General features: G+C 43.8%; 1 protein-coding gene across 4 annotated transcripts in view; it reads left to right on the top strand.

Moving 5' to 3' along the window:
- Positions 1-6569: 6569 nt before the first annotated feature.
- LOC5518091 (carbonic anhydrase) overlaps positions 6570-24930 on the top strand; it is a 30186-nt gene continuing 11825 nt past the window's right edge. The window contains exons 1-7 of one of the 4 annotated variants that reach the window (XM_032362601.2): positions 6570-6764; positions 19769-19824; positions 22634-22663; positions 22788-22966; positions 23780-23926; positions 24012-24104; positions 24392-24452. In XM_032362601.2, coding sequence (XP_032218492.1) covers positions 6715-6764; positions 19769-19824; positions 22634-22663; positions 22788-22966; positions 23780-23926; positions 24012-24104; positions 24392-24452 — 616 coding nt within the window. In that variant the 5' untranslated portion in view covers positions 6570-6714. Of the gene's footprint in view, positions 6765-11512; positions 11697-18520; positions 19343-19768; positions 19825-22633; positions 22664-22787; positions 22967-23779; positions 23927-24011; positions 24105-24391; positions 24453-24930 lie in introns of those variants that run through there. The other 3 variants (XM_048721098.1, XM_032362602.2, XM_001637968.3) reach the window with 3 other exon arrangements.

The following is a 24930-nucleotide window of genomic DNA, read 5'->3' as shown; positions in this document are numbered from 1 at the left end:
ATTGACGGTTGAGTGAGTCGCCAATTGCCCATGGGCTCCTTTTATACCGCAGGTGCAGCCCCTGCGCGCCCCCGCACAACATGGGTATTTTATACCGCAGGTGCAGCCCCTGGGCGCCCCCGCACAACATGGGTATTTTATACCGCAGGTGCAGCCCCTGGGCGCCCCCGCACAACATGGGTATTTTATACCGCAGGTGCAGCCCCTGGGCGCCCCCGCACAACATGGGTATTTTATACCGCAGGTGCAGCCCCTGCGCGCCCCCGCACATCATGGGTATTTTATACCGCAGGTGCAGCCCCTGCGCGCCCCCGCACAACATGGGTATTTTATACCGCAGGTGCAGCCCCTGCGCGCCCCCGCACAACATGGGTATTTTATACCGCAGGTGCAGCCCCTGCGCCCCCCCGCACAACATGGGTATTTTATACCGCAGGTGCAGCCCCTGCGCGCCCCCGCACATCATGGGTATTTTATACCGCAGGTGCAGCCCCTGCGCGCCCCCGCACAACATGGGTATTTTATACCGCAGGTGCAGCCCCTGCGCGCCCCCGCACAACATGGGTATTTTATACCGCAGGTGCAGCCCCTGCGCCCCCCCGCACATCATGGGTATTTTATACCGCAGGTGCAGCCCCTGCGCGCCCCCGCACAACATGGGTATTTTATACCGCAGGTGCAGCCCCTGCGCGCCCCCGCACAACATGGGTATTTTATACCGCTAGGTGCAGCCCCTGCGCGCCCCCGCACAACATGGGTATTTTATACCGCAGGTGCAGCCCCTGCGCGCCCCCGCACAACATGGGTATTTTATACCGCATGTGCAGCCCCTGCGCGCCCCCGCACAACATGGGTTTTTTTATACCGCAGGTCCACAGGCTCCCCACCCTATGCGCATGAACGCTCATGGAGATCGGCAATGCATATATGACTATGTCTTTAAGGTCGCATTTTCACCTCAAAACAGCTTCTAAAAAAAGGCCTAATTCACCCCCCTAAAAAACAAGGTACGAGGAAAAGAAACCAACCACTGCAAAGAGTGAAGAACAAACTTTATTTCTAATCTGATTTTAAATAATAAAGTGAAAGGAAAATATATTTTTTTTTATATTCATGTATTTTTCTCACGCAGATGTACAAAAAAGGCGCACGCGCATGCATCGCCGATCTCCATGAGCGTTCATGCGCATGGGGTGGGGAGCCTGTGGTTCATGCGAATAGGGTGGGGAGCCTGTGGCATGTCCATCTTTAATTCTGATTGTTCACGCGCGTCTCTTTATTATCTACCCGCACTGCTCTGTTCCATCATAATTCTGCTTGTTCACGCGCGTCTCTTTATCACCTGAGCGCAGTGCTTTTTGTTACATCATAATTCTGATTGTTTACGCGCGTCTTTTTATTATATACATTAATATGATGTTACAGTTTATATATTGATCTATCAAACCTTTTTATTTATTTATTTGTTGTTTTATTAAGTCTTATTAAAACAACAAATAAATAAAAGGTATTTCAAGTTTGTGACTTCTGTTGTACAAGTAAACTTTTTGGTATATTTTTTTAAATGATTGCAAAGGGCATTATAGCAATCATCATTGAAAAATCTTTAGCATGAGCACTTTATTTTCAGAATGTAATTTCTAAAATAAAGCCATTGGGAACTAGTTTTATCTGATAGGAGGAGACCACACAACTTATAAGTTTCAACATAGGGTGTGATAGTGGAAAGGGCGAGTCTCAACCAATAGAAACTTTCAAGAATATGGTGAGGAGAAATACAAAATACACATATCAAAAATAGAGAGGAAAATGTTTTAGTAAAAACAGTGTTTGAGTAAAACATCAAAGTTATCACAGAATTTGGATTTTATTTCATAGAGTTCATCTTTTCACACAATGGCTTTGCACAGGGGCTCATAAGTAGGGGCAATCAACTTCCCCACATTCTGGTACTATATAGATGTCACGGCGTTTCCTAGGATCGGGCTATTTTTAGACGCGCGGATAAGCCAATCAGATTCTACCTTTGTGTTGACGTTTTGGCTGAGCTCAACTGCACGCGCACTCTCAGGCAAAAAGCTATGTTCTTTCTTCGGTTTGACTTTTGTTGCCCTCTTTTTTGATATTAATCCAACCCGACCTATGACTTCGAATTCTAGCTTGCAATTCTTTTGGTAAACAAACAAATCCGACGGATGATGGATAAAAAAAAGATTCTTCCTAACTGCAATTTGCGCGTGCAGCCTCACGTCACTCGCGCGCGCGATCAACGTCAACGTAGCTGATTGGTCCGTTCGTGCGCGCGCGTCTAAAAATAGCCTGATCCTGGGAAACGCCGTGACAATAATATATTACAGATGATTGCCCCTACTTATGAGCCCCTGCTTTGCAACATTTTTTTTCTTAAACTTGTGAATGGATTTTTTTCTGCTCATTTGCTTTGCATGCAATTTTTTCCTTTGAAATGTAGCTTGCAGGGTATTTTTTTTTTCAAAATCGCCCACCCCCTTAAAAGTCAAATGGTCCGCCCCTAAGAAGGGTCGATTCCCGCTGGACCTTGTCGAGTGCAGAGCTCCGAAAATCGATCATCGCTAAGTTGAAAAGAATGTTTTTTACATGTGAAGTAATATCAGCAAACTGCTTTCAGATTTGTTTTCTATAAAAACGTGATTGAAAACCAAATTCCAAAAAAGCGCGCGCTTGTTTGAAATGACGCTATTGCCTAAAGCGCGCTCGTAAAAATAACGAAAACGGAAAAGATCTTTGATTGATATATTTTCCAGGCTCTAATTATCATCTGTCCTGTTCTCAGAAAAGATTGACAATCAAGTATTTACCCACGTATTATTTCTGAAATAAACCCTCGCTCGTCCCTTTCGCGGACATCTTGAACTAAGTAACCAGGCCACACAGCATATATGCGGTGTATTTTCGCGCATTCGCATGCAATAAATACTGGACCCTCTTACACGCGAGATAGAATGTCAAGCGCAAAGAGAGTCCCAGGTCTGGACTACCATCCCCGCTGCTCTGTTCCATCATAATTTTGCTTGTTCACCCGCGTCTCTTTTTATCTGCGCACACATTTCTTTGTTTTATCATAATTCTGCTTGTTCACCCGCGTCTCTTTTTATCTGCGCACACTTTTCTTTGTTTTATCATAATTCTGCTTGTTCACCCGCGTCTCTTTTTATCTGCGCACACTTTTCTTTGTTTTATCATAATTCTGCTTGTTCACCCGCGTCTCTTTTTATCTGCGCACACTTTCTTTGTTTTATCATAATTCTGATTGTTCACCCGCGTCTCTTTTTATCTGCGCACACTTTTCTTTGTTTTATCATAATTCTGCTTGTTCACCCGCGTCTCTTTTTATCTGCGCACACTTTTCTTTGTTTTATCATAATTCTGCTTGTTCACCCGCGTCTCTTTTTATCTGCGCACACTTTTCTTTGTTTTATCATAATTCTGCTTGTTCACCCGCGTCTCTTTTTATCTGCGCACACTTTTCTTTGTTTTATCATAATTCTGCTTGTTCACCCGCGTCTCTTTTTATCTGCGCACACTTTTCTTTGTTTTATCATAATTCTGCTTGTTCACCCGCGTCTCTTTTTATCTGCGCACACTTTTCTTTGTTTTATCATAATTCTGCTTGTTCACCCGCGTCTCTTTATTATCTGCTCACACTTTTCTTTGTTTTATCATAATTCTGCTTGTTCACCCGCGTCTCTTTTTATCTGCGCACACTTTTCTTTGTTTTATCTTAATTCTGCTTGTTCACCCGCGTCTCTTTTTATCTGCGCACACTTTTCTTTGTTTTATCATAATTCTGCTTGTTCACCCGCGTCTTTTGTTATCTGCGCACACTTTTCTTTGTTTCATCATAATTCTGCTTGTTCACTTGCGTCTCTTTTTATCTGCGCACACTTTTCTTTGTTTTATCTTAATTCTGCTTGTTCACCCGCGTCTCTTTTTATCTGCGCACACTTTTATTTGTTTTATCTTAATTCTGCTTGTTCACCCGCGTCTCTTTTTATCTGCGCACACTTTTCTTTGTTTTATCATAATTCTGCTTGTTCACCCGCGTCTCTTTTTATCTGCGCACACTTTTCTTTGTTTTATCATAATTCTGCTTGTTCACCCGCGTCTCTTTTTATCTGCGCACACTTTTCTTTGTTTTATCTTAATTCTGCTTGTTAACCCGCGTCTCTTTTTATCTGCGCACACTTTTCTTTGTTTTATCATAATTCTGCTTGTTCACCCGCGTCTCTTTTTATCTGCGCACACTTTTCTTTGTTTTATCATAATTCTGCTTGTTCACCCGCGTCTCTTTTTATCTGCGCACACTTTCTTTGTTTTATCATAATTCTGCTTGTTCACCCGCGTCTCTTGTTATCTGCGCACACTTTTCTTTGTTTTATCTTAATTCTGCTTGTTCACCCGCGTCTCTTTTTATCTGCGCACACTTTTCTTTGTTTTATCTTAATTCTGCTTGTTCACCCGCGTCTCTTTTTATCTGCGCACACTTTTTTTTGTTTTATCATAATTCTGCTTGTTCACCCGCGTCTCTTTTTATCTGCGCACACTTTTTTTGTTTTATCATAATTCTGCTTGTTCACCCGCGTCTCTTTTTATCTGCGCACACTTTTCTTTGTTTTATCATAATTCTGCTTGTTCACCCGCGTCTCTTTTTATCTGCGCACACTTTTCTTTGTTTTATCATAATTCTGCTTGTTCACCCGCGTCTCTTTTTATCTGCGCACACTTTTCTTTGTTTTATCTTAATTCTGATTGTTCACGCGCGTCTCTATCATCTACGCGTACTGCTCTTTGTTTTATCATAATTCTGATTGTTCACGCGCGTCTCTATCATCTACGCGTACTGCTCTTTGTTTTATCATAATTCTGATTGTTCACGCGCGTCTCTTTATCATCTACGCGCACTGCTCTGTTTCATCGTAATTCTGATTGTTTACGCGCGTCTTTATTATCTGCGCGCACTGCTCTGTTTCATCGTAATTCTGATTGTTTACGCGCGTCTCTTCATTATCTACGCGCAGTGCTCGTTGTTTTAATCAGAGTTTTGTGAGAAATTCTTAATAAAACACACGAAACTCACCGAGCGGTTAGAAGTGATCATTTTAATTACCTCTGTGAAGTTTCGTTAAATTCGGTCACCCCTACCTCATTTAACATATATGTTGAAATTGGCAATCGCAAGGACGAGTAATAAAGAAATAACCGGAACATGTCACTAGTTCACAGAAGTACTTTATCCAAACGTTACTTGATACACGAGTTTTAAAGATTAAAATTTTAATATGAAGCATGTTGTGTTGCTGTAGCATGAGTTCTGAGTGTTTAAAATGCATTTTTGACGTCTTTAGAGCAGCATGCTTATTACGGACACCCCGATAATACGGACACTTATAAAAGTCCCGAGGGTGCCGGATTATCGGGGTTCCACTGTATTTGTAAACAAAGCCTTTACCTGTTTACAGTCATCGGGCAATGGCAATTTTGGCAGTTTCTTAGTTGTTTTATCATCGATTGACTAATTTCAAAAGCCACGAAAAGCAAAACCCGTAAAATATCGGATAACAATTCGTCATTCTTACCAAATAGTTCTTTGTTTTCGCCATCGTATTCGCGGTATCATACATGATTTGAAATCACAGAGGGAGTTTTAAATATCTTCCAAAATATCTTTCAAAATTATCGTAAACGGGCGCATGAGAAAAGTCATGGCCGCTTTTGTATCCCTGACTGCCAAAGGGAGCCCGAGTCTAATTACACACCGGCCACCGACAGAGTCGCAACGCCCAAATCCAGCACGCATGTAAAATAAACACTGTTTTTTTGGGGGAGGGGAGGGAGCTTTTTGCTTCCAAGATGGCGGCCTATGAAACAGGAAGCCCAAATCGCTAGCGAAATAAGTGTTGCTCTTGCTCGCTGCGCTCCCTCGAGCAAACAATTTATAAAGATGCAACTTTACTTCGTTCTCACTTTATTTGGTTCTTACGGTTTCCAGAGAGAGAGAGAGGATGTACTTAAGAGGCGATATGGTTCAGATCCGGCTTTTGGCATCAGACAAGATCTGCCTCAAGAAGTGGCCCAAATAAGAAAGAATTTGATGCCGGCACACGATGAGGCGAGGAGATTAGGGAAGAAGGTTAATTTTAGTAAAAGCGAGCCCTACAAGCTATTCATTGACGGTATTGAAGTTAGCCAGAAATAGGTTGTTTTGTTAATTTTTTTTTCCGACTCAGTTGGATATTGACTTATAGTTCCTAGCTCTTCCTCTATGTTGAAATGACAATAGCTAAAAATCCTTTCGTACATTATTGTCCAAGTGTAGATAATACCGGGAGCTCAAACAAAACACTATCACACGTTTTTGACGTTTCCTTCCAGGAATAGCCAATTACGTCTGTTACGTATTGTTTGCTTCAACTGTTGTCTTTAACTTATTGTTCTGTGCCGAAATACATTTCTTAATTGGACATTCACCGGTTTGTCAATCAAATTGTATAAGTTTTCAAATTTACTGCGTACATAATTCAAAGCTATTGCATTACCATCACAATAATTGCACCGCAAAATAATATTCAGTTTGGAGTCTGCGCGGGGAAAAAAGCGGAAAAAAATTTCAGTTGGCTGAACAAGCAGAAAGAAGATATTGTTTTTATACAGGAGTCTCACTCTACTGCTGAAGTAATGGACAAGTGGAGAAAGGAATGGATGGAGGGATATGTTTTTTGCACATGGTAAGCAAAGGTGTCCCCGTTCTAGTAAGGGACGATTTAGACATGGTGATAAATGCCAAGTATGTGGACGACTCTGGTAGGTATATCATTTCAGTTGCTCAGGTTCAAGATTCCCCTTTGGCTTTGGTCAATATTTATGCGCTTAATAAGACTAAGGAGCAATGCACTTTTTTTCCAATCTATTTCTTGCAAACTCGATTCGTTAAATATTTCCGACACTTCTATATTGATTGCTGGCGATTGGAATCTCACCCTAGAACCTTTGATTGATTGTAGCCCTTCAATATATTGAATATAGATTTTTTCCCAATACATATGTGCTTATCATGACCTAATTAGTAACTAACTCTCATACTCACGTATGCTGTAGTAAGGACGTAGTTGGCGTTATTGCCAGCAGGAAAATTTAAGTTTATTTGAAGGTTAGTCAAACTTTTGTCCGCGTAGTTTGAAAGTTATTAACGGTGCAGTGAATTTAACGCTTTACATAAACTAGTCCTTCTGGTACATTAGAATTAATAAAAATACCAACTTTTTTGGTGGGAATGAACCACTGTAAAATACTTTTACATTGAAGTTCTTTGATTTCGCTACTAATTTACAAGAACGAAAGCCTTTTGTAAATTTACAGTGCTTGTTCACGAAGTGTGCCTGAACACGGACACAAATAGACTGCTTATTGGAAATATGTTGTTTAAAAAGATAATGGGAATTAGTTTCTGCATTTAAACTACATTGTGGAGGGATTTAGGTACATAAACGTTGTGCCAATTTGTGCAAACATATGATAAAGAGAACGCTCGCAAAAAATTGCAACATAATTAGCAGCTTGTATTTTAATGGATATGTAGACAGCCATTACACGCTTTCTCTCGTCGGGATATACTATTGCTTCTTTATCGATGCTTTTATCATCAGGTTACAACAATTATTTTGAATGTGACTGTAAACAAATGGTAAAATGCTCTTCGTAGATCCATATAATTTAAATTGGCTTTGCTAAATAAGATAAATTCTTATTCTTATTTTATAAGCCTTGGAAATATATGGGAGAAATTACGAAAATCGTTCAGGAAGTTTGTGTCCGGAATTGGGGCCAGTTGAACGCGATTAGGGCAAATCAGTGACACATACTTTTCGAGCACGGCGCCCTAAACTTAAAAAATATGTCTGTATATTATAAGTATTTTATAAGGTTAAGGTCCAATCTTGTTACTGGCAACAATATCAAAAGTGTCCTTTTTATTGCTAAAAGGTTATGGTGCTAAATGCAAAAACCGTCCGTAATTGGGGCAACACACTGTATCTTGCAATACAGCAGAAAGTTCTTACGTGCTTAATAAGACAACTTTAAAACAGAGTTATGATATTTTTCTTTCTAAAATCATAATAACCCCAAGTGCACAAACTTGCTTTAATGACTTCTTCGAGAAATCATCCCTGGACTGGAACAAGATCTATCTTTTACTATTCCAATGTTCAATAGAAACAAAATTACGGGAATTCCAATTTAAAATCTTACACCGTATAACCTTTACTAATTCCAAATTGTACAAAATAGGCAAAGTACAGTCCCTCTCCTGATCTTTCTGCAGTGAGACATATGAGACTCTTTTCCATCTGTTATAATATTGCCCCATTGTTGAACTTTTTTGTCTGGAAGTATTAGCGAACTGGATATTATTTTGGGAGTATTTGATGAGTCAAACAAGCAAGTTATTCCGGTTAATCATATAATTTTATTAGCCAAGTCTTTTATATTTACATGTAAAAGACAAAACCAAAAACTGTCTTTTGTATACTTTTTTGGGCGAGATTAAAAAAGTAAACAAAATCGAGCTTTCGATAGCAAAGGAGAGAGACAGACTCCTTATCACTATGAAAAATGGAAAAATGTTATATAGTCTAGGATAAGGTTATTGATAATATAGAGGGGAGGGGGTGGAGTGGGGTAGGCGCATTAGAGGGGAGGGGGTGGAGTGGGCTAGGCGCATTAAAGGGGAGGGGGTGGAGTAGGCTAGGCGCATTAGAGGGGAGGGGTTGGAGTGGGCTAGGCGCATTAGAGGGGAGGGGGTGGAGTGGGCTAGGCGCATTAGAGGGGAGGGGGTGGAGTGGGCTAGGCGCATTAGAGGGGAGGGGGTGGAGTTGGTTAGGCGCATTAGAGGGGAGGGGGTGGAGTAGGCTAGTCGCATTAGGGGGGAGGGGGTGGAGTGGGCTAGGCGCATTAGAGGGGAGGGGGTGGAGTGGGCTAGGCGCATTAAAGGGGAGGGGGTGGAGTAGGCTAGGCGCATTAGAGGGGAGGGGTTGGAGTGGGCTAGGCGCATTAGGGGGGAGGGGGTGGAGTGGGCTAGGCGCATTAGAGGGGAGGGGGTGGAGTAGGCTAGGCGCATTAGAGGGGAGGGGTTGGAGTGGGCTAGGCGCATTAGAGGGGAGGGGGTGGAGTGGGCTAGGCGCATTAGAGGGGAGGGGGTGGAGTGGGCTAGGCGCATTAGAGGGGAAGGGGTGGAGTTGGCTAGGCGCATTAAAGGGGAGGGGATGGAGTAGGCTAGTCGCATTAGGGGGAGGGGGTGGAGTAGGCTAGTCGCATTAGAGGGGAGGGGGTGGAGTGGGCTAGGCGCATTAGAGGGGAGGGGGTGAAGTGGGCTAGGCGCATTAGAGGGGAGGAGGTGGAGTGGGCTAGGCGCATTAGAGGGGAGGGGGTGGAGTGGGCTAGGCGCATTAGAGGGGAGGGGGTGGAGTGGGCTAGGCGCATTAAAGGGGAAGGGGTGGAGTGGGCTCAAGCTTTAGTGAGGGAGCTTTGGAAGATACTTTCATAGCAATGCCGATTCAGCCGAGCGTCGATATGAAATCAGTAATTTAGTCGTATAAGAAAAACGAACTCAGTCTTGTCTCAGTCACTTTATATCATTGCGTTTCATATATTTTCTATTTTCCATTTTCTCCACACGGCTGCTTGCCTCCTCCTAGTTATTTACCAAATGACTAAATATAATCCGAAAATATTGGCGCTGCCTAACAGGCCTGAGCTCACGGGAATCTATTTTTGGTGCCTTAGATGCAACAGTTTGTTTCTCGTCTTGGCTGAGGCTACACATTCCCGGGAGGACCAGTCTGGTCTATACTAGTCTCGTTTGTATCTCAACTTTAGATTGTTTACGTTACACCATCCTCGTTTAGCTTACTACACCATCCTGGTTTAGCTTACCACACCGTCCTCGTTTAGCTTACATCATCCTCATTTAGCTTACTATACCATCCTCGTTTAGCTTACTACACCATCCTCGTTTAGCTTACTACACCATCCTCGTTTAGCTTACTATACCGTACTAGTTTAGCTTACTGCACCATCCTCGTTTAGCTTACTACACCGTCCTCGTTTAGCTTACTACACGGTCCTCGTTTAGCTTACTACACCATCCTAGATTAGCTTACTATACCGTACTAGTTTAGCTTACTACACCATCCTCGTTTAGCTTACTACACCATCCTCGTTTAGCTTACTACACCTGCTTCGTTTAGCTTACTACACCATCCTCGTTTAGCTTACTACACCATCCTCGTTTAGCTTACTGCACCATCCTCGTTTAGCTTACTACACCGTCCTCGTTTAGCTTACTACACGGTCCTCGTTTAGCTTACTACACCATCCTAGATTAGCTTTCTATACCATCCTCGCTTAGCTTACTACACCATCCCCGTTTAGCTTACTACACCATCCTCGTTTAGCTTACTACACCATCCTCGTTTAGCTTACTACACCATCCTCGTTTAGCTTACTACACCATCCTCGTTTAGCTTACTATACCGTACTAGTTTAGCTTACTACACCATCCTCGTTTAGCTTACTATACCGTACTAGTTTAGCTTACTACACCATCCTCGTTTAGCTTACTACATGGTCCTCGTTTAGCTTACTACACCATCCTCGTTTAGCTTACTGCACCATCCTCGTTTAGCTTACTACACCGTCCTCGTTTAGCTTACTACACGGTCCTCGTTTAGCTTACTACACCATCCTAGATTAGCTTTCTATACCATCCTCGCTTAGCTTACTACACCATCCCCGTTTAGCTTACTACACCATCCTCGTTTAGCTTACTACACCATCCTCGTTTAGCTTACTACACCATCCTCGTTTAGCTTACTACACCATCCTCGTTTAGCTTACTATACCGTACTAGTTTAGCTTACTACACCATCCTCGTTTAGCTTACTATACCGTACTAGTTTAGCTTACTATACCATCCTCGTTTAGCCGTACTACACCATCCTCGTTTAGCTTACTACACCATCCTCGTTTAGCTTACTACACCATCCTCGTTTAGCTTACTATACCATCCTCGATTAGCTTACTATACCATCCTCGTTTAGCTTACTACACCATCCTCGTTTAGCTTACTGCACCATCCTCGTTTAGCTTACTACACCGTCCTCGTTTAGCTTACTACACGGTCCTCGTTTAGCTTACTACACCATCCTAGATTAGCTTTCTACACCATCCTCGTTTAGCTTACTACACCATCCTCGTTTAGCTTACTATACCGTACTAGTTTAGCTTACTACACCATCCTCGTTTAGCTTACTACATGGTCCTCGTTTAGCTTACTACACCATCCTCGTTTAGCTTACTATACCATCCTCGTTTAGCCGTACTACACCATCCTCGTTTAGCTTACTACACCATCCTCGTTTAGCTTACTACACCATCCTCGTTTAGCTTACTACACCGTCCTCGTTTAGCTTACTACACTGGTATATATGTTGTGTACACACGTTGGGTACCCTGTGCGGAAGCGCGGTTACTCAGCCGGCCAGAGTGTTCTCCAGTTGTATGAACAGGCTCGTTGATTATATGCTAAATAAAGGTTCATTCACACCTACATACTCAACAACTGGCGACGAGCTGGTGAAGGACTCAACGACCAAAGGATCGTAAGTAAACACTGCAATTCCTGCATTTACTCCTCGATCAAATCTTACGGAATTCAAGATGGCTGCCAGTCATACGATAGGCAACATGCAGCCGTTTGACGAAGCCACAGAAACATTCACTTGTTACGTTGAACGGTTAGAGCTATTCTTTGATGTTAACAACATAAATGAAGACAAAAAGACAGCCTCGCTACTTAGTTAAATCGGTCCCAAAACCTACAATCTGTTACGAGGTCTGACCTCACCCAGAAAACCCAAGGACAAAACATACCAAGAGATTATAGAAATACTTGAGGGTCATTTATCACCACCCCCGCTCGAAATTGCAGAGCGTTACAAATTCCACCAAAGGAATCAAGCGCTTGGCGAAGATATCAACGCATTTGTGGCCTCATTGAAACAAATGACTGAACATTGTAATTTTGGGGAATTTCTTCCCCAGGCCCTCCGCGATCGATTTGTTTGTGGTTTAGCAAATGAAACTATTTCTAAGAAATTGCTGTGCGAGCGCGATTTAATCCTAGAAAAAGCAGTCACCATCGCCAAAGCAATGGAACAGGCAGGGAAAGGTGCCAATGCATTCCACCAAGCACACACAATCCCTGAGACTGGAGCCCAGACCCCCGAATCTGCCCGGCCACATCAGTCCCGCGTTTTTAAAATGGAGCAAACCCCACAGAAATGTATGAGCTGTGGCAAAAACACACACGCGCGCAGGGACTGTAAGTTCTACAATGCCATTTGCCGCATATGCAACAAGCGCGGACATATTTCTGATATCTGCATGTCCAGTATCAATCGCAAAAAGAGCACCCCAAGCAAGACCAAACCCACCCACTGCGTAGAGCAGGAAATCTCAGAGGGGGAGGAAGATGAGATCCAGTGCTTACACATTTTCAAATGTGATACAACCAGTCCCCCTATTCTAGTACAAGTCAACATTGAAGGGTCCCCGGTTAGCATGGAACTGGACACGGGTTCGTCAGTGTCAATCATCCCGCGCAATGTTTACGAGAGTACATGCAAACACCTAGAGCTCAAACCCGCTAAAGTAAAGCTTCGCACGTATGGTAATGAGATAATAGTCCCTATGGGTGTGGTCAACGCGAACATTAGTTATAACGACCAATGCTGTGAGGCAAAGATGTATGTCGTGGATGGACCTAGAGTTGCACTCTTTGGTCGCTCTTGGCTGCGCCTATTCAAACTTGATTGGCCATCAATCAAGTTGGTTCAAAGCAAGAACACTGCACTGTCAGACCTCACAGAGAAGTATCAAGATGTTTTCAGCGACGAACTAGGCTGTCTCAAGGGATATGCTGCGCAGCTACACGTCCGTGATGGGGCAACTCCAGTACACCAAAAGCACCGCACAGTTCCTTTTGCCATCCGGCACCAGGTGGAAACAGAACTAGAGAACTTAGAAAAACAGGGGATAATCTCTCCTATCCCCAATAGCGAATGGGCAACACCTGTTGTCCCGGTGGTGAAGAAATCTGGTGGTATACGCCTGTGCGGGGATTTCAAGGTTACGTTAAACCCTGAGTTAGTGGCCGATTCCTATCCCCTTCCAACCCTAGATGATCTGCAAGAAAAAATGAACGGTGGGTCTTTCTTTTCTAAGTTAGACCTTACCAAAGCATACTCCCAGATACCACTCGACGACTCTGCTAAACAGTTCACAACCCTGACCACTCACAAAGGATTGTACGCCTACAACCGACTTCCATTTGGCGTAGCGTCCTCAGCGGCGATTTTCCAGCGACAGATGGACAGAATTTTCAAGGACCTTCCACAAGTACTGTGTTACCAAGACGACATTCTGGTGACAGGAAGAGACAGCGAAGAACACCTTACAAACCTGGAAGAAGTTTTGCGACGCCTACACGCCAACGGTCTCACAGCACAACGAGAGAAGTGCGAATTCATGCAGCCATCGCTAAAATACCTCGGTCACGTCATCGACAAAGACGGAATCCACCCCACGAGTGACAAGGTAGAAGCCATCAAGACGGCACCATCACCTTAGGATGTAACCCAGCTCCGTGCGTTCTTAGGCCTGGTAAACTACTACCAGAAATTCCTACCCAACCTATCACAGGTCTTACAACCTCTTCATCAACTGCTGAAGAAGGACACCAAGTGGTACTGGAGTGCCAAATGCCAGAAAGCGTTCACCAGTGTCAAATCAATGATCACAGTTGACAACGTGCTGGTGCCCTATAACCCAGATCTCCCAATCATACTCGACTGTGATGCGTCGGCATACGGCCTGGGTGCTGTTCTGTCGCACCAAATCCCCGATGGGACAGAGCGTCCCATCGCGTTTGCCTCGCGGACAATGAACAGCAGCGAGAAGAACTACGCACATATCGACAAAGAAGCCCTCTCCATAGTCTTTGGCGTTACCAGATTCCATATCTATCTCTACGGACGCAACTTCACCCTCAGAACGGACCACCAGCCGCTCATGGCCATACTGGGCCCCAAGAGAGGAATCCCTCCCATAGCAGCCATGCGCATGCAACGATGGGCCACCAAGCTATCGGCATACTCGTATGATATCCAATACAGGTCATCTAATGACCACTCCAACGCAGATGCTATTTCTCGCCTCCCCCAACACAAGGCTCCCAAGGATGGGTATTTTGACCTCGCCGATTTATACCAAGTGGAACAGATGGATCGTCTTCCCGTCACAGCAGATGACATAAGAGAGCACACGGCAGCTGACCCCTTGCTCCACGAAGTACACGATTATGTGCTGAACGGATTCCCTCGCACGACCCCGAGCAACAATATGAAACCGTTCCTGACTTGTGCACCCGAACTATCTCTTCACGAGGGATGTGTCATGCGAGGCCATCGCGTTGTCATTCCGAGCGCACTGAGAGCACGCACTCTAGACGAGCTGCACGAGAGTCATTTAGGAATTGTCAAGATGAAGGAGCTTGCCCGTGGCCACATATGGTGGCCAGGAATAGATAAAGACATTGAGGACCTGGCAAAGAGTTGTGGACCGTGCAACACCACACGGAATGCACCCCCATGGCAGTACCACCCATGGGCCTACCCACAAGCACCATGGGAGAGGATACACATTGACTTTGCCGGACCCGTGGATGGGATACATTTTCTAGTTGTTGTCGACGCTTACTCCAAATGGCTGGAAATAGTTCCCATGCGCACGACTACAGCTCCGGCAACCATCAAGGTTCTTCATGATCTTTTTGCTCGTTTCGGGCTACCCATTCACGTAGTCAGTGACAATGGCTCACAATTCACTTCAGAAGCTTTCGACAAGTTCATGAAGCAGAATGGCGTTAAACACACCACTACAGCACCGTACCACCCAAAGAGCAACGGCCAGGCTGAAAGATTCGTCCAAACCTTCAAGTTGGCATACGAAGCCGGGCAGGGTCCTCCATCGCAGATCATTGCAGACTTCCTCTTGAAACAGCGCAACACCTCTAATGCAACTACCCAGCAAACACCGGCCAAACTGATGTTGGGAAGAAACCTGCGCACACGTTTAGATTTGTTGTCACCATACAGACCAGCATCTCCTAAGACGGCACCTGCACTATCACAACCGTCACGATGCTTCACCATTGGCCACAAGGTATGGTATCGAGACTTCAGCGTCTCTGGGGGGAAGTGGTCCCCAGGGTGCGTAACAACAAAGATCGGGAATGTGATGTACGAAGTACAGCCAGACAAGTTCCCCCAACAACACGTTCGACGTCATGCAGACCAGCTCTGCGAAAGAACTGCACCTCCTTATCAAGATAACATGTCTCACCGAGATCACCAGCTACTTCCGATGACCACGCCAGCAGCTGAGCCACTCAGCTGCACAGAGGGAGATGGCGACGCTACAGAAACATTAAATCCCCCTCAAACAACAAGACAGCAAAATCCACCGACGATCAGTGAGGAAGTTCCCGAGGATGCGGGAGAGCCGGACATGCCTAGGAGATCGTCACGCGCGAACAAGGGCATAGCGCCAGACAGGCTGAACTTATAATCGGACACGTTACGTCGTTAGTTAGGCTACCCCCGACCCCACAGCTTCCTTAGAAGAGGGGGAAATGTTATTTATGTTGTGTACACACGTTGGGTACCCTGTGCGGAAGCGCGGTTACTCAGCCGGCCAGAGTGTTCTCCAGTTGTATGAACAGGCTCGTTGATTATATGCTAAATAAAGGTTCATTCACACCTTCCTACATACTCAACATACACCATCCTCGTTTAGCTTACTATACCATCCTCGTTTAGCTTACTACACCATCCTCGTTTAGCTTACTACACCATCCTCGTTTAGCTTACTACACCATCCTCGTTTAGCTTACTACACCATCCTCGTTTAGCTTACTATACCATCCTCGTTTAGCTTACTATACCGTACTAGTTTAGCTTACTATACCGTACTAGTTTAGCTTACTACACCGTACTAGTTTAGCTTACTATACCGTACTAGTTTAGCTTACTACACCATCCTCGTTTAGCTTACTACATGGTCCTCGTTTAGCTTACTACATGGTCCTCGTTTAGCTTACTATACCGTACTAGTTTAGCTTACTATACCGTACTAGTTTAGCTTACTACACCATCCTCGTTTAGCTTACTATACCGTACTAGTTTAGCTTACTACACCATCCTCGTTTAGCTTACTACACCATCCTCGTTAAGCTTACTACACCATCCTCGTTTAGCTTACTACACCATCCTCGTTTAGCTTACTACACCATCCTCGTTTAGCTTACTACACCGTCCTTGTTTAGCTTACTACACCATCCTCGTTTAGCTTACTACACCATCCTCGTTTAGCTTACTACACCATCCTCGTTTAGCTTACTACACCATCCTCGTTTAGCTTACTATACCATCCTCGTTTAGCTTACTATACCATCCTCGTTTAGTTTACACCATCCTCGTTTAGCTTACTACACCATCCTTGTTTAGCTTACTATACCGTCTGTTATGGTCTGCACCGTGCACGATGGCGGCCATCTTTTTTACGCATAAATTATCATAACGCGGGAAACTATAACATACATTATGTGACATCCCCATTTTGTATAGGGAAAGCATCGCAGACTATCTAAATCAAAATCCAATAACAATATGGGATTAAACTCCTCAAATTGTTCATCAAACAAAGTAAACGAGGTTAATAGACAATAAACAATAACAAATGTCAAAGCAGTTGATTGTTCTGACTCACAGTTCGTGGATCATGGAGTAAAAAAAACCTGCCATCCAAAATGGCTGTCTTCTCAAACGAGTGGATCTTGTAGCTTCTCTGAGTCTGATGAAGACTGCTGATCTGGCGTATCAACCTTTTGGATGGTCCTTCTGCAGTAGACGCCTGCTCAGGAAAGGCGCTTGAAGGACCAGGTGTATCCTCTTGGGCAATGACCACTGGCGGCGGCTCAGCAGTAGGATTTATGACTCTCCGGTTCCTGCGGAGCACACGACCATTTTCCGTTGTGACCATGTATGAACGTGGAGCTGAATGTAGGTCTGTCACGACTGCAGGTGTCCATTCACGGCCTGAGAGTCGTACCCTCACACTATCCCCAATGTCCAAGGGAGGGGATTTGTTCCACGGTCATAATATGCCTTCTGTTTCTGCTGCCTTCAGCTCCACATAGGGATTCTCAACAACGTTAGGCGCAAGTAGCCTACTAGTGACAGGTAATTTATCCTTTAGCATCCGACTCATGAGTAGTTGTGCAGGTAAGTACTTAAGGCCTGTTAAAGGTGTATTGCGATATTCAAGTAGTGACTGATTAATGTATTTACCTTCCTCATGTGCTTTCCTCATGAGCTGCTTTACTGTTCCGATCATCCGCTCGCTTTGTCCATTGAATTGTGGGTACTTTGGGCTGGACGTCGTGATCTGGAAGTCCCATTCTGTTGCGAATGTCCTCATCTTAGCACTTGCAAACGGCATGTTATCAGCAATCATATAATCTGGAATGCCGTGCCTGGCAAAGATGGGTTTTAGGCACTCTACGACACAACCAGCACTTGGCCTCTGCAGGCGAGAGACTTCAGGATACTTAGAAAAGTAGTCGACAACAACTAAGTGTGGTTTACCCCCGAAAAAGAAAATGTCTGCCCCTATTTTGGACCAGGGGCGATCTGGCAGGTCATGTGGTATAAGTGCTTCTTTCGTATTTCTGGGTTTGAACTTTGCACATGTGGGGCAGCAATCATTTCTTCAATGTCATTAGCCATTCCTGGCCAATACATGGAAGCTCGAGCACGATGCTTGCACTTTTCGATGCCCAAATTAAGCTTCATGGAATTTTTCCAGTATTTAAGCTCTCATAGATAAAGGTATTACAACTCGCTCACCTTTGAATATCAGGTGCTCAGCGACATGTAGCTCATCACGGATTCCCCAATATTGTCTGATGCTTGGGTGGGTACTCTTACGGTATGCTGGCCAACCTCCCCCGATAGCAGCTTTCAGCCTACAGAATGTTTGGTCTACCACGGATGCTTTCTGTAGTTTTGTCAGCCGCTTTTCACTCAACGGGAGGCTCTTTACTAGGCCATAGGATCCGCAGTTCCATCTCAGGTATTTGTGCGTCATCGGGTTCTTTGACTTGCTTAGTATAAGCTATTGAGAGAGTGTCAGCTATGTAGAGCCTTGTTCCAGGGACATGCCTCACATCTAACTTGTATCGCAGCAAGCGAAGCAGCATGAGTTGTATCCGAGGAGAGGCGTTCTCGATTGGCTTTCTCAGGATGGTTTCTAGTGGCTTGGTGTCACCTCTGAACATTACACCATCCTCGTTTAGCTTACTACACTGACCACAATGTCCATCGAGTAGGATTTAGCCAAAACTCCTCCTGTCCGCTTTAGTTTTTTACCACACTCCTATCTGAAGTCCCTCATCAACTGCATTCGTTCGTCCTATAATCTCACATCCAACTCAGCTTAAATCTCCTGGTAGTTCCGAAAAGAAAATGCAAAACTTTTGGGGACAGGGCGTTTGCTAATGGCGGTCCAAAACTGTGGAACCAATTACAAAGCTACATTAGAGGGATAAAGAGACTGACTCCAAATAAACGGGCTATGAAGACACATTTGTTCCGCCAAGCCTACAATATTGTAAGTTTTTGTTTTCTTTGTTTAATTTTATTTAGCGCTCTAAAATATGCACAAATTGTTTTAGCGCTTTATAAATAAATATATTATTATTATTCTGATCACAAATCTTAAGGATGGTTCCATATGATCGCAAACTATCGTGTACTCTTATAAGGCTTATATACTATCGGTTGCGAACGTATGTGATTAGTACCACTGTGCAATCGGTAACAATGGCAAGTTCAAATCAGCCGCAGGAGAACGTATATCGTACAAGACAATATGTTTCGGTAACAATGGAAAGTTCAAATCAGCCGCAGGAGAGCGTAGCAGCATGTCGTACAAGACATCAGGATTAATGTTCCGCTGCAAAGTCTGCCATTGTGCTAGGGATGACTTCTCACGCTTCAACCGATGCACCAATGGGATCTTTGGCGCGTCACATTTGAAAAAGAATACTAAGGTCTGTGGAATCCACCAGCGCCCAATTCCACTCTACGTCTCTGGCTGCTGCAAGAGAGCTTTCGCCTTTCCTCAGGTAAAACAAGATCTGTGTGCCATTGCACACATAGAAACGACCAAGAACGTTAGTTTTGCACATTTACAGACGACTGCCAATAGCTGAGTTTCTTCTGTGTGTTTTACGTTTTACCGTTCACCTAGAGGTATATCCTTTGTATCTCGAAGATGAAAGAGTGAAAGTCAAGAACTTTGGCATTTAATTTTGATAAAAAACGCCTCAGTCATAACACGTTTCGGCAGTCAGTAAAACGCGGTGTCTCCGGTGTTGAGAATTGGAACTGTGTGGGAATGCAGGCGGGCCTTCAGGAAACACAATATATCTATTCACTCTAGGATTCGCCAAAGAAATTCATTGAAATCAACTGCTGAATATTCGAAAGGCAGTTAGTTGTTCACTATTTTCTTTCATTTTATGTTTTTCTTATGCTTTTTGTATTTTCAGGATGATGCGTGTTATAGTTTTCCTGGGACTCGCTTATGTGTGTTTCGCCGATGGTGGTGAGTACCACATTCGGTCTACCGCCATTCCTTTATCCCTTGTGCAAAATCACCTTCTTTGACAATATATGATCAAGTTATTGAATTAACTCTTTAGAGCGAGACTTCAAGCTCAAACTATCATAAGATGCATCTAAGCTTCAAGGGGACCATTCGCCAGGGGCGATAATATTATACTAGTGTGAAAATCTATTTAAGTGAGATACTTGATGCAATGATTGATTCAGTTCCCGCTAGACGGATCATTTTGGATTGCACTACCGTGTTGGCGAAACTTTGCTTTCTCTTTGTTTTCTACAACTTTACTCGCCGATTCGCCTCTCTGGGTTTTCGAGTTGTTCGGAATACATAGTATGGAACGGAGAAACACTAGGCAAAATCCTCTGTTAGCAGATTAGGGGTTGATGGTAGAGGGACGAGGGGAAGGGTGGGGAAGACTCAAATAATATTACATCGGAGTCAAAGTACTATTAACGGGAATATGAACTTGTAACGAATATCTATCGGAGCGTAGCGTGTGAGCGATATAAAGTGACACAGTGTTGATTATTTTGGACAATTGTGGCTCTAATTTCTAATCACTCAATTGATTAATAAATGGATACAAATTGTTTCAGAGATCACACCAATTGAAATAAAAACCGGGAGATGGTGGGGCGAATTTACGCTACCAGCCACACCATGTGGCAAGTAAATCCAGAATAATACAAATAGCTGCTCATTTGGCGTAGTGTGTATCTACAGAGAGCCGATAGCTACGGTTTGAATGAAGTAGGTATCGTTTCTTAGCTCTGCGTTTTTTTAACTCTTTCGCTTCAAAAGGCTTTTTCGCCGGCTTTTTCGCTACTCACTATCTATGGCTCAATAGATAGTGAGTACTGGAGCCAATCAAATTGCGAGATTTGTGATAGTATGGGGTAGATTTATACTAATATGGTTTATAAAAATATTAATATAAAATTTTTATATAAAATATAAAGTAGGGCTCCTCCCCCTTAGAGGACCTTTTTATTTAAGGAGTTAAAAATTTTCGGAGCCCCCCTCAATATCTTATTATAAAAACCATACGCACTAAATTAAAAACAACACTAAGAAACAATTCGCAACTTATTCAAACCGTAGGGGTGGGCTCCCTGTGTCTGGGCACCTCCCTTCGATGCGTAGTATCCAAACAGAATGCATCTGCCTGCATTTATATTGTAAAAAACAGTTGGGCAATCTTTTTTTCCCCTTCATTTGATGAGAGCAAATGATGAAGACGTTCATACAAATGTTAAAAATAGTCAGCTTGATCCTGTTTTCTGCTGAGTCACGACCTCTTGCTACGTGATGCCCCGTCACAAGCCGCAAGCTATTTGGCACTTTCCTCATTCTTTGCGCCAAGCCATGCTTATATGGCAACCAAAACAAGACCTCCACAAAAGCCAAGGTAGCCAGCACAAAGACACCGCTCATTCGCATCTGTCTTATTAGTATCTGCGCTGTCTTATAAATATCTGCACTGTAGTATTAGTATCTGCAATAATATTTAAAAGTTAGTACAAAACTATGAGAACTGCAAAATGTAATTGCAAGAAATTAATGGGATAAGTCTTAAGTCTTTTTTAATCGAAATTTATCATGTTGTGCTTAAAAGAAGCTGCGTGTATTGTGTACTTGTGTCCCACCGTGTATTGTGTACTTGTGTCCCACCGTGTATTGTGTACTTGTGTCCCACCGTGTACTTGTGTACTTGTGTCCCACCGTGTATTGTGTACTTGTGTCCCAACCGTGTATTGTGTACTTGTGTCCCACCGTGTATTGTGTACTTGTGTCCCACCGTGTATCGTGTACTTGTGTCCCAGCCGTGTATCGTGTACTTGTGTCCCAGCCGTGTATTGTGTACTTGTGTCCCAACCGTGTATTGTGTATTGTGTCCCAGCCGTGTATTGTTCACTTGTGTCCCACCGTGTATCGTGTATTGTGTCCCACCGTGTATCGTGTCCCAAGAGTGGGATGGGTGAGGGGCTCGGGTGTGAACGAACCAAATCGGGAGGCAAAGCTTGCATATTAAAACTCAACCAGGAGAGAAGCTATAAATCAGCACCTACAAAATGCCCTCCTTTTTTACACTTTCTCTAAGTAATAAGCTTGCTTATGCATCACGGTAAAGAGAACTCGCAGCAGTATTATAGAATAGAGCTCGCTGTATCTCTTTAGCTATTCTCGTAGTATTTTTTACGGGCCAAATTGGGCGATAAGGTATTTTAAGGGGGTATCTGAGAGGAAATAGGCTTTTCTATTAAAATTAGTATTTTGTTCAAGGGTTCGCAGAAAGGGCCGCCCTTTCTATCTCACCATTCTCAGTTTATATACGAGGAATGGTTGGGCTACATTTTTTAAAGCAGATACTGGGCTTGCGGGTAGAGGGTGTTGGGTAACCTGCAATATCAACCATGCAATGAAATATCAAATGTGACTCTAGAGATATAACAGGGACCTTTGACCACACACATTTGTGTGTTTACACTCACCGGTTAATGGGCAAAAAATGTAAGAAATCATAGTAGGCTGGCCGAATGAAACGCCGTAAAAAAGAAAGAGAGTACTTGCCTTCAGGTCAGTTCGTCAGGACCCTCTTTCGAAGGCAAAAACTAGTATACGAAATACAACCTATTAAGAAATACAATCTATTTACCAACGTAATTTGGATGGCGGGCTAACGCTCCTGCTGGGCATGTTTTCGAACCTCAGGGTCCGCGTTGATCTGTCTAAGAGGATAAGAAATCAAGAACATTAAAGCTTTTGATGCTCACTGTTCTTCTTTCAGAATGGAACTACAACTTTTCTGGACCTATCGGTAAGCTTAAATGCCACTTTTTGTAATTTCATACAAGGCTTAGGTGTTGTCCAATCCCATACAAGGCATGGGTATTGTCAAATCGTGAGCAGTGTTCTCATCCGGGACATATCAATCCCCATAGGACCTGATCATTGGGCTAATAGATACCCGGCCTGCAATGGTTCCAGCCAATCACCGATCAACATTGTGACGTCATCCGTGATGTACGACAGTAGCCTCGGTAAACTTCAGTTCAACAACTTTGACAGGATTCCTAGTGGCGCCAAGATCATGGTCCGGAATAACGGTCACGCATTCCAGGTATATTAACACTGGGGCTATGCAATTAAACAATGCCGCGCATTTCAGGTATAGAAAAAATCTGGGGCTATGCAATTAAACAATGCCGCGCATTTCAGGTATAAAAACACATTGGGCAGGTGAGATAAACACTTGATTTTAGCCCCCCTCTCGGTTATGTTTCATACCATATACATAAACATAATACACATATATACGTAAACATAATACACATACATACATAAACATAATACACTGATATACATAAACATAATACACATATATACATAAACATAATACACTTACATACATAAACATAATACACTTATATACATAAACATAAGAGTGTGTTATACCCAAGATAACTTTATAGTTTCGGAACCCCCCCCCCCCCCCCCCCCCTATTCATTGCATATAATATTTTGGTGTACGCGGTCCCTCCTTTCTGTGGTACCTCACACTTAGAAAAAAAACACACATCAAATAATCTTGTTTTGAGAACACCGGAATTTTTTCCTATTTTCATTAAAAACAAACGCAGGCACATTTGTTTTTAGCAAGAAAAAAATCGAAAACATACTCTCTTGGTCAGATGGACAAACTTTTTATGGTAGAGATTATGTCTGATTTTATGTTTTATGTTTTTGTTTCTTTTTTTTAACAGTTTGTCCACTACCCTGCCAGCAGAGTGTTCTTACTGTTTGTTTCTATCAGTTCACTTGAGACCGCGAAAGAACAGACTCGCGGCACGGATAAGTGAACTAATAGAAACGAACAGGAAGAAAGCTCTGCTAGCAGGGTATTTGTTCACTGAAAATGGTTTCTGAATCACAGGTTAACTTCATGACCCCCAATTTGTTCTACGTTCACGGAGGAGGCCTGGGCGCCAACTTCACGACCGCGCAATTTCACATGCATTTGGGCGAGGATGACACCCGCGGCGCCGAGCATCTCATCGACGGTCAGCGGAATGCCGCATGCGTAAGTAACCGCACAAGTCATGTGACCCGTCGATAAATGTAGGTAATGAGTAATTACTTCTGTGTTTACTTGTTTTTGTTTTCAGATCCACATTGTAAACTACAACACCAAGTACCCAGACATCAGTACCGCCGCCAATAAATCTGACGGACTCGCCGTGATAGGGGTCATTTTGGAGGTAGGGCGCATGTCATGAACTTCACAATCGCTGAAACGACGAAACTTGGGCGCATGACACGATTTTGACAACCGCTGAAATCTTAAAATGAATCACCACTAAGATCATTGCTTGATATTTGCTTTATATTGCAAATTACCAAGAAGACGAAACATGTTGTATATTTGCTCTGAGCTAGCAGAATTAGGGCGCATGATGTCAAACGATCTCAAAAAGTAAATACATCAACTGTAATTGCAGGAATGCTATCGCTTCTGACTGGCAGGTTTATCGTTTGCATGTTTTAGGTTGGAGCTGAGAACGCCGGACTTGCGAAAGTTTTGAAATATGTCGAGAATGTGACTAAGGGTAGGTACCCGCTTATAGCCTTTTTTTCTGACTCGTACCCAGGATGAAATGGGGCAGGTAGTCTAACCCGTATCCAGAGTGGAGGGGAGTAGAGTACTCTAATTCCTACCCAGGGTGGAGGGGAGCAGAGTATCTTACCGGTACCCAGGGTGGAGAGGAGCAGAGTGTCTTACCGGTACCCAGGGTAGAGAGGAGCAGTGTCTTACCGGTACCCAGGGTAGAGAGGAGCAGAGTGTCTTACCGGTACCCAGGGTGGAGGCGAGCAGAGTGTATTACCGGTACCCAGGGTGGAGGGGAGCAGAGTGTCTTATTGGTACCCAGGGTGGAGAGGAGCAGAGTGTCTTACCGGTGCCCAGGGTGGAGGGGAGCAGGGTGTCTTACAGGTACCCGGGGTGGAGGGGAGCAGGGTGTCTTACTGGTACCCAGGTCGGATCAGAGAAGAGTATCTTACCGGTACCCAGGGTGGAGGGGAGCAGAG

This window comes from Nematostella vectensis, chromosome 13 (assembly GCF_932526225.1).
Source record: "Nematostella vectensis chromosome 13, jaNemVect1.1, whole genome shotgun sequence".
Lineage (NCBI taxonomy): Eukaryota > Metazoa > Cnidaria > Anthozoa > Actiniaria > Edwardsiidae > Nematostella > Nematostella vectensis.
This window is presented reverse-complemented; position numbering and strand designations above follow the sequence as displayed.